Consider the following 9,990-nt stretch of genomic DNA (forward strand, 5'->3'; position numbering starts at 1 on the left):
GCATGCAATGACCCGCGAAATCCGGTCAGGAAAGATATGCTAATAAACTGCTGCCCCACGAGCATGACAGCTCCTTTTAACAGGGCCAACAACATGGTTTTCTGGAGACTGGAGACATATCTTCTCGCTCGTTCACAACGAAAGAAAAGCTGTAAAAGGAGAGACATATATACATTGTACCAAAGAGATTTCATCAAGTTGTACCATGAGTATTCATCATTTTGGCGGGAAGAAAGGTGCCAACGTGAGGAATTTGTGCAAAGGATATTGGTAAATACAATTTCTGTCAACAATTTTCCGTCATATTCAATACAAATAAATTTCTGCCTCTTGCGACCGACATCAGGCCCTCGCTGATGATAAAAAATCCCAATGCCGGGTTTAGATGTCCTGGTTGCAAAACAAATTTAAGGCGTTGTATTAATATTAATGAAAGTGTGAAAAAAAAGGAAGGAAAAATAATTCCCAACATGCTGGGCTCGAACTTCCGATCGTCGACTTCCCTGGGTTCGAACATGCGACCTATATTTCTCTAAGGTCAAGTTCTTACAAATTGTGCAATACATATACTTGTAACTTTGCTATCATTGCATTTTTTTAACAACTATATCCACATAGCATGGCTTTTTATGATAAAATATGCGTAATCGTTCTCGACATAATCCATTTCTTCTTGTGAAATTTTATAATATAAATGTAATATGGATATTCTAAGGAATGTTATAACCACATTAACACGTACATGAACATAGATATGCATAGATAGGTCTCATCAATATTCATTCCTCCCCATGAACATTGCTATAGGAATTTCGTGGAACAAGCCGCAAAATGCATTTGCCGATCACAGTTTACCTTTTCCTAATATTACCATCGATTTTATTTGAATTTGCTTCATGCTTCGTTCCTTTTCGCACCTTTTCGATCCTTTTCGTTCCTTTTCGTTCCTTTTCGTTCCTTTTCGTTCCTTTTCGTTCCTTTTCGTTCCTTTTCGTTCCTTTTCGTTCCTTTTCGCACTTTCGGTAGACCCCTATACGCGTACCTGGTACAGCGACAACTGTTGACAACGACCGTTCTGTTCGTCTACCGTTTCAGAACGTGATTAACATTTCGAAGCCGCCAAATGCCTATTGCCAGTGCATCATACGACGTTTGTTCAATCTTCCTGAGTGACTACCTAGAAGATTTCATCATGATGGTTTCTGTGCATGTTATACTCACCTTGTTTAAGGAGCTCTACTTCTTCTGTCAGATTCCTGACCTGTTCCTCCAACTCTGTCAGCCGAACGTCCTGGAGTACAAGAGATTTTAATCAAATATTAGTTTCTCGATATGAGCTTGCCCATGGCCACTTGAATTTGAAAAGACGTTCTACATAACGTGGACTTCACTTATAGCTTAATCTCCCATTCTCCCACTAGGAGAGATACCGCATACAGAGTACATACAGTTAAACAACGCGCAATTCACTTTACTAGCCACGATAATTCACCTAACTGTTCAATATACAGAGCAGTGAACAATGACTCACAATTCCAAACTTCTGTTCTAAGGACAGGTCTTTCTAGAGGCGTGCAAGCTTGGTCCGCGGGAAATAAAGGGATAATAAGGGGATACAACTCGCACCTGGCTGGTTCCCGTCTCGTCGCTTTCCCCCTGCTTGTCCCTGTCGTTGTGAACATGAATGACAGGGCTGCACACATACTTCTCCTCGGTCCTCGGACCGGAACAGCCCCAGGTCGGCTGGCCTGAAGTCTGGATGGTCAACACCAGCACAGCAGCGGCCACGATCACCACATTCATGCTCATTGTTTCTTTCGAAGTTCGGTGCAGAGTATTTTCGTGTCTCAAATACAACGTTACAGTCCCACAAGGAAATGACACTTGATATCCTTGTTGTTGATGTGGCCAATACAGCTCCGTGTGAGCCATTGAAGCCCAGCACTGGTAACTCTAGACCACAAGTATTGTTCAGCATTTTGTACAGTAGAATTCAGCGGTAAGGTCGATAGCCTGCACAAATTTTATCATAGTTACCAACCTCACAAGCTTAACGCCTTCCGAAGCTCGGCCCTGCTGTCATTAAATGTCCCTATGCCTCAGATACTTTGAAAGATTAACCTACGTATTTTCGTTGTTGGTAGGTCTTGACCCATGAAAGAAAGGCAACACTATTCTTCTTGTTTAACTGTTTATTTAAGAAGTTGCAAATGAGCCAATTTCTGCTACATGTACTATACAGGCGCTCGGCTTAGAGGTGACTATTGTTTCTTGAAAGATCCAACAACACACACAGAAAATAGTATGGCTCCAACCGGTGTGAGTAGATCAAGTCTTCCAGTCCGGTATTAAGCACTTTGTACTTAAGTGCTCTGCCTCGCAGACAAAGATTGTACCAAGTTGTATCATTGTATCCAACAATAACTAGATAAACTTTGGATGGGAAAGATGCTTTGGATTTTTAAAATGTACCCATTGTGTAAGTGGAACTGTAAAGCTGTACAAGAAGAAAGAGACAATTACTGGTCAACACGGCTTTATTTCTATTCACATGCTAGCTTACATATCCATCAAAAGGGTAAATATCACGTTTTACATTCCTTTGGACCCACCTGTCAATATTATTCTTTGACTATATAACTTTATTACAGGTACACTTTGATAGCTTGGTGAACAGGTAGAATAAATTCACTACGAAAGTCCTTATATCATCACACAGAGAAAATAGTTTTGTATAGGTAGGACTAAATCACACCCAGCTGACAAACTTCAATCTCCTTACTTGCTGTAGGTTATGACCAGTGACTTGGCGTTTTTTTGAGGCTAGGGAACGGCCGCACTAACTTCACATACATAATACTGACTATGAGAGCATCTCCGATCGTTCCACTTGTAGCCATACGAACCGTGCCAATGGGCACAGCTCTCAGCAGAGCCACCGTTAGGTTCCCCTGGATACCAGTTGCTCCAGCCGGTGAGCGGCGTCCCGTCCTCCCACACAAAGGTTCCCTCCTGCGCCAGGTCTGTCAGGCCGAACCAGGCGTCCGAGCCACTAGGGTACCTGGTCAGTTGGTTGCGCAGGATGTCGTTGGTTGCCTGGTCCTTAGGCATAGCCAGGTGCCCGCCGGCAGCCTGACAAGCAGACCTGGCACCGGCGTAGTTCTTCGTGTCGGTAGAGAAGCTGAAGCATCTGTCCTGGAACTTGACAGAACCGTTGGGACAGACTAGATTCTCACGGCCTGTGTACAATGGAAACAATTGTTTTAAGGAGATGCTAGAGTCTCCATTACTGAAATGCTTAGAAAATATACTTTTACCGGTATATATTTGCTGATTACATCGTTTTGCTGTCAACATTTTTTTGTCATTTTCTTGTGATGACAATGATCTTGCATCCTTTCATTTGCATACACCCTAAGATTCTTGATATGCAAGCTACTTGACCCTTCCATTCTTGACTGTTACAAAAGCACGGTCCGCACCGTAAAGGTTAACAAGACACAAAAGGAAACCTGAGAGTGGAAGATATGCACGAGCAGTGGTATGCAGGTCAACAATGTTAGCTTTTTTATCCCTCAACATCGCTACACTTACAAGAAGAGTCTTAAGTATCAACCAACTGGAATAGGCAACCTCTATATTATACTAGTAGCTACTAGTGTCCAACCGGCGTACCTGGTACAGCGAGAAAGGTTGACAAGGAACGTTCCTTTCGTCTACCTTTTCAGAACGTGATTGACATTTCGAAGCCGCCAAGGCCTATTGCCAGTGCATCACACGACGTTTGTTCAATCTTCCTGAGTGACTACCTGGAAGATTTCATCATGATGATTTCTGTGCATGTTATACTCACCTTGTTTAAGGAGCGCGACTTCTTCTGTCAGATTCCTGACCTGTTCCTCCAACTCTGCCAGCCGAACGTCCTGGAGTACAACAGAATTTAATCAAATGCTAGTTTCTCGTTTATAGGCTTGTCCACTTGAACATGACAAGAAGTTAAACATGACCTGGACCTCGCTTATATTCTTCCACTGGGAAAGACGCTGCATGTAGCCATACAGTGAAACAACGTCAATGTACCAAGATAATTCACCTAATTCACCTAACAGTAGACAATGGCTCACAGGTGCAAACTTCTGTTGTAGTAGGACAAAGTCTTTCTAGAGGCGTGCCTGGTCGGGGGAAATAAAGGGATAATAAAGAGATACAACCCTCAATAAGTCTCACCTGGCTGGTTCCCGTATCTGAGCTGTCCTCCTGCTTATCCCCGTAGTTGTGAACATGAATGACAGGGCTGCACACACACTTCTCCTCGGTCCTCGGACCGGAACAGCCCCAGGTCGGCTGCCCTGAAGTCTGGATGGTCAACATCAGCACAGCAGCGGCCACGATCACCACATTCATGCGCATGGTTGGTTCTTTCGGTGGACGAGGATTGAAAGTTTAAGAAAACCTTTTGTGTCCCCACTACACCCTGTCGTCTCACAAGGAAATGACACCTGATATCCTTGTTGTTGTTAAATGCGCTCGCTGTGACGTGCGTCAAGTGAAGCTCATCACTGGCAAACACGATATATACTGCCAGTATTGTAAAACCTTTTGTTCATCTGCTGTTATTAAGGGGAAATGACAGTAAGATGGTCAACAGCATATAATTGTCTTATGATAGTTAGATCCCCGACCCTCAAACCCTGCTAGCATTACTTATTCCTTTGCTATAGATGTGTTATGAGCCCACTGTGAATCAACCATGACCGCTCCTACAAAGCCCCCTATTTCAGAGTGGATGAGTCCAGTAAACTTAGAATCATGGATTCAACACATATCTGAGTGTCATGAAGTCAACACAAAAAGGATGATAAAAGTCCAGTGTGCGGCGGGTTCTTAACAATATACATAGCAAGATCAAGCGGTCGCGATTGTTTCTGAAGAAAACAAGAGCTCGGAGACATCATACCTCCGTAAAATATTTGGAGCCTTTGTAGATTTATTGTTTCATCTTGTCTCATTCTTTATGCTAGTAAGGCTGTATTGTAATAATGCAAATGAACCATAGATTCATAAAGCTGCAGTTGCTGCGGGAACAGTTTGAACAATGCTGCGCAAGAAGACAGCAACCACTACTAGTCAAGACGTCTTTATTTCTAGTCATATGAATACTTACAATATAAATGTCAATTAAAAGTGCAGATGTCACGTTTACATTTCTTTCTGCCCCCACCTGTTACTTTATACTTTTATTTATTACATAGATAAACTAAATATACACTTGGATAGCCTGGTACAAAGGTTGACTGAATACACTTATATCTTTATTAAACGCCGAGAGAATTATCAAGTCGAGAACTAAATCATACGTAACTGACCAACTTCAATATCTGACTCGCTGTACATAGGTCATGTGGGGCTAGAGAACGGCTATGCTGACTTCACACACATAATAATAACTACCGGTGATTGGCTCATCGTTCCACTTGTAGCCATAAGTATTTTTCCAAAGAGCACAGTCTTCACCAAAGTTAGCATTGTCAGGTTGCCCTGGATACCAGTTGCTCCAGCCGGTGAGCAGCGTCCCGTCCTCCCACACAAATGTTCCCTCCTGGGCCAGGTCCGTCAGGCCGAACCAGGCGTTCGAGCCATCGTGGTACCTGGTCAGCTGGTTGACCAGGAAGTTGTTGGTTGCCACGTCTTTAGGCATAGCCAGGAGCCCGCCGGCAGCCTGACATGCGGACCTGGCGTCGGAGTAGTTCTTCTGGTCGCTGGAGAATTTGAAGCAGCTGTCCTGGAACTTGGCATAGCCGCTGGGACAGGCTGGGTTCTCAGGACAGACCGTGCCTGGTTGTGCGGCATCACGTCCATCTCTTCCTGGCTGACCTGTACCATCTCGCCCCGGTAGGCCGTCTCTCCCCGGAACCCCAGGAGGTCCGGGCGGTCCCTGCAGGCAGCCTGAGAACATACAACTTGATGATAGTCACAACTTCTTTGGGCAGTCGCGTTAGGTTAGGCATTTTGGTTTCTCCCTACCTTTTTTTTTTCTAAATATCATAATCTAGTCTTGCTCTCAGGGACTGGGGATTACCTAAACGGACGATATTGATCTTACTTCGTGTATTTCTATAAATCTGTTCATCTCATTTAGCCCTTTTTCCTGTTATGCGTAGGTAGCCGAGTTTGGTGTACGCAGGGAAAACCGTAATACATTGTGAAGCGTACAAATTTTGCGTGATTGCCTTACTTGATTTTAGTGTAATACGTAGGGTGTTCTTTGAATTCAGTGCACGTGTATTCTGACTATAACCCCCCCCCCCCCCCTACAAGTACACCTTATTCATCATCTAGCCTGAAAAACATAACTACCCCAGTTTGCCCTGCGAAGTATAGAAAAAAGGTACAACACCAAAAACAAACTCACTTCCAAAGGGCATGGTGACGCTATTGGCGGACCTTTTTGACCGGTGGTAGTTCTCTTTCCCAGTCAAGCTCTCCTTCCCTGGGTCTGCCTCGGTATCACCATCCGGGCGCTAAAACCAGACGAGCAGGAAGTCATTATCGTGTGACGCAAGGGTTGACACCTACGCCTTTGTTGTTGACCAGCCAAACTGATTGTTTTCGTGGAAATGTCTGTCCGATTAGAAGAAACTTTGAATGTCCTCTTATCAAAGAGACGAGAAAATGGCAGACAGCCAATAATGTCGATATTGCAGTCACCATTGAACCAAGTGTCCACAATGACTACTGTAAATGCATTTAGGTGCGTGGGGATTTAATTTCGCGGTAGCCGGAAAAAGACTGTTCGCGGCCGGTGGTTTTAAGTTCGCGGTAGCACCGTGCACTGTAGTCTCTTACTGCCATGTTCTCGTTAAATTTGCAACGCGAAAACCGCCAACATAAAACCACGGCAAGTTCAGAGTGTCACATTGAAACTTGCAGAAATTCTTCCTTAAAACTTTTAAGCGTTCAGATATAAGTGCAATAAAGTACTGTTGATAATGTTAAGATCTGAGAAGACAATTTCTACGGACTCACCTTGGCGTCCTGAAGATCTGCAAAGTCTGTGCCGTCCGGAACTGCTTCCTTGTGACGCAGTTTTGTTTCCTGGAGTTCTGATCTCAAGTTCCTCACCTCCAGAACGACCACCACCATTGTTACCATGGTAACAATGCTTAGAACGCAGACAGCCATGGCAACAACTGTCGTGAACCACCCATATTTGGGTGCAGAATGCTTAAAAGGTAACATTTTGTCAGACCGTCGGAGGCCACAGCTTAGTGCAGTCAGTGCTTCAACCCTGACAGTGCAAGTCTGCTGTTGACGTGGTAGCGTTGAGTTGATAAACAGCTTTAAGTTACTCACAGTCAGGTGGATCTACCAACAACATTTGACCTTTAATTGTCCATGAGACTCTCTTCCCTAAATGTCACGTTTGTTTTACTGGTATAGTAAGCTTAGCTTGAATATAATCGCGCTCCTAAAGTTGTCACCTGCCGCCACCTCTCGGGAAGGGGGATTGTTTGTTTGTTTGTTTGTTTGTTTGTCATTAACCCCAACCAGCGAGAGCTTGTGTAAACACAGGCTGATAATAAACCTATGTGCCCTGAGTTATAATCTCAGGGAAGGGTCAAGGTTGAAATTATAGATCATTTATCGAAAGCATAATTTTTGCTCATACAAACGTCCGAAGAGACCATTTGTCCAACTGTATAAGACGTCGAATTTGTCACTGTGACCAAATCAACTCTTTGGTTGGATATTGGTGACAGATTAAGACATTAGACATCAGTAAATATCATATTATTGTTAAAATGATAATCATGAAGGGATATGTCTATGATTATAAGTTGTTTTGTAGCTTGTACATTTACGGAGACGGAAACCTCTTGTCTGCCATGCGGGAGAGAGTCGTGTGGGGGCATTTCATGCTGCAACGTTAACAGATGAAGTGATCTGAACTTGCCGATATGGCCTGAGCTTCCACCTCTGTGTGACTTTGTGCAATACTCTCATGTAACTATGAACTCATGTGTATATTATGTTATGTGTGTGAGCTTGCCTGAGGAAACAAATTGTTGCATTTTTTAATCATATATGTCTCCTTGGTGACGCCAAGGTGGTCAGGTTGCAAGCTGGCGATGTGGTTAAGGATGTGGACTAAGAATCTAAATGTTCTAGCTCAAATCGCCAGCAGGCCCGAATGTATTACCTATTTCCTAACTTGGTTATTAGAGAGGTGTTTGAGAACTACCGCATCTCGAGCTCGTTAAAGATCCAACCACGCATATCGAAAAGAGTATGGGCCCATCCCAGTGTGAGTTGATCAAACCTTCCAGTTGGTCTTGAGCAGCTGGTACTTACGTGCTAAGCATTAAGGTGGTTTACTGTTTATTCGAAACAAACGGAGATGTGACCCCGCTGATTTAGTGTACTTCACAGTGGCCACACTAAATTTGTATTTGTGACATTGACTCATTTACTTAGTGGGGCAGACTGAAAATATTGCGATGATGCATGCACAATAAGACAGAGATCATTACTGGTAAACTTTGCTTTATTTCTAGTCACGGGAAAGACGTACACGTCTGCATCAAATGTGCAAATATCACTTTTACATGCCCACATTCCCATCTGCCCCAACCTGTTACGATTATACTTGACTGAACTGAAGTTACACTTAGTACCTTAGTACAAACGTAAAATGACATAGTTTGAGAGTCGGGTCCCTGAAGCTTCAAGACTATCTCTTTTGTCTGGAACCATAAACCATACACCTCAATCTCTGTACTCAATGTAAGTCATTAGCAGTGAACCTGTACTGTACTACACGTTTATAATCCATTCTGACCCTACCTATGAAGATTATTATTTTGCTATTTACCTAAGCTGTAGATAAACTTAGATAGCTTGTTAGATAGAATGAACTCACAATGAAAGTCCTTATATCTATGTCAAACACCGAGAAAATGGTTTTGTCTAGGTAGGACAAAATCACACCAAACTGACAGAATTCAATCTCCTTACTCGTTGTTGGTTATGACCAGTGAAGGTATACTTGACTTCGGCTAGGGAACAGCTGCACTGACTTCACACACATAATATTTACTAAAGGAGCATGGAATATCGTTCCACTTGTAGCCATAGACGTCTCTCCACTCAACACAGTCCTCACCAGAGCCACCATCGTCAGGTTCCCCTGTATACCAGTCAGACCAGCCGGTGAGCGCCGTCCCGTCTTCCCACACAAAGGCTCCCTCATCTGCCTGATCTGTCAGGCCGAACCAGATGGAGCCAATGGAGTACCTGGTCAGTTGGTTGACCAGGAAGTTGTTGGTTGCCTGGTCCTTAGGCATGGCAAGACGCCCACCGAGAATTTGACAGGCAGACCTGGCACCAGCGTAGTTCGGCCGGTCAGTAGAGAAGCTGAAGCATCTGTCCTGGAACTTGACATAACCGTTGGGACAGGCTAGCTTCTCATGGAAAGCTGTGCAATGGAATGAATTGTTTTAAGGAGCGGCTGGCATATTCAAATGAAATGCTTTAGAAAAAAATCTACTTTTTTGGCACATCGTTGCTGGTTTGATTGTTTTCCTGTGAACAGTTTTTGTAATTTTCTTGTACTGTGTTTGCCTTGGCCAAAGGAACCTGATGACGTTTGCGACCATACTGTAAATCGTAAAAAGAGAAGTTGCAAAATGAGTAAATATATGCCATGGTTTAAAAACAATATCGAATAATGGTATTCAATTGTCTCTTTTCCTTATCGTAGGATGGCATCGCTTAGTAATACTCGATACCCCATATGCGCGCATGGTGGCCAAGACACTCTGCTCCACTCATTTGCATACATATCAGGAGATTCTTAGTAAGCAAGCACTTTGACCTTTCCATTCTTTACTATCACACCAGCACGGTCCGTACCGTAAAGGTTAACAAGACACAAAAGGAAACCTGAGAATATGCACCAGCAGTGGTATGCAGGTCAACTTTGTTCACTAT

The 9,990-nt window shown here is 43.5% G+C and overlaps 3 protein-coding genes across 3 annotated transcripts; all 3 read right to left on the minus strand.

Moving 5' to 3' along the window:
• Positions 1 to 2,047: 2,047 nt before the first annotated feature.
• Positions 2,048 to 4,491, minus strand: LOC118429913 (perlucin-like protein). The gene is made up of 3 exons (XM_035840542.1): positions 4,228 to 4,491; positions 3,854 to 3,923; positions 2,048 to 3,239 (listed from the first exon to the last, which is right to left on the minus strand). The coding sequence occupies exons 1-3, from the start codon at positions 4,408 to 4,410 to the stop codon at positions 2,824 to 2,826; spliced, it is 669 nt and encodes a 222-aa protein (XP_035696435.1). The 5' UTR covers positions 4,411 to 4,491; the 3' UTR covers positions 2,048 to 2,823.
• Positions 4,492 to 5,141: 650 nt separating this feature from the next.
• LOC118429904 (collectin-12-like) lies at positions 5,142 to 7,471 on the minus strand. Its single transcript, XM_035840532.1, has 3 exons — positions 7,027 to 7,471; positions 6,413 to 6,521; positions 5,142 to 5,946 (listed from the first exon to the last, which is right to left on the minus strand). Exons 1-3 carry the CDS (start codon positions 7,237 to 7,239, stop codon positions 5,408 to 5,410), a joined length of 861 nt encoding a protein of 286 aa, XP_035696425.1. The 5' UTR covers positions 7,240 to 7,471; the 3' UTR covers positions 5,142 to 5,407.
• Positions 7,472 to 8,482: 1,011 nt separating this feature from the next.
• Positions 8,483 to 9,497, minus strand: LOC118430941 (collectin-10-like; the record flags this gene model as incomplete). The annotated part of the gene is made up of 1 exon (XM_035841970.1): positions 8,483 to 9,497. A coding segment is annotated over one exon (441 nt), but the record flags the coding sequence as incomplete, so codon positions are not given.
• Between the last annotated feature and the right edge of the window lie 493 nt (positions 9,498 to 9,990).

Source organism: Branchiostoma floridae, chromosome 14 (genome assembly GCF_000003815.2).
Source record: "Branchiostoma floridae strain S238N-H82 chromosome 14, Bfl_VNyyK, whole genome shotgun sequence".
NCBI lineage: Eukaryota > Metazoa > Chordata > Leptocardii > Amphioxiformes > Branchiostomatidae > Branchiostoma > Branchiostoma floridae.

What these genes read in the sequence shown, in the direction of transcription:
- LOC118429913 (XM_035840542.1), bottom strand. Translation starts at nt 4,410, where the DNA reads ATGCGCATGAATGTGGTGATCGTGGCCGCTGCTGTGCTGATGTTGACC. An exon ending in CAGATACGGGAACCAGCCAG is followed by an intron (nt 3,924 to 4,227) that starts GTGAGACTTATT and finishes GTTGTACTCCAG; the next exon opens with GACGTTCGGCTGGCAGAGTT. An exon ending in AGTCGCGCTCCTTAAACAAG is followed by an intron (nt 3,240 to 3,853) that starts GTGAGTATAACA and finishes CATTGTACACAG; the next exon opens with GCCGTGAGAATCTAGTCTGT.
- LOC118429904 (XM_035840532.1), bottom strand. Translation starts at nt 7,239, where the DNA reads ATGTTACCTTTTAAGCATTCTGCACCCAAATATGGGTGGTTCACGACA. An exon ending in CAGATCTTCAGGACGCCAAG is followed by an intron (nt 6,522 to 7,026) that starts GTGAGTCCGTAG and finishes GTCTGGTTTTAG; the next exon opens with CGCCCGGATGGTGATACCGA. An exon ending in CGTCACCATGCCCTTTGGAA is followed by an intron (nt 5,947 to 6,412) that starts GTGAGTTTGTTT and finishes GTATGTTCTCAG; the next exon opens with GCTGCCTGCAGGGACCGCCC.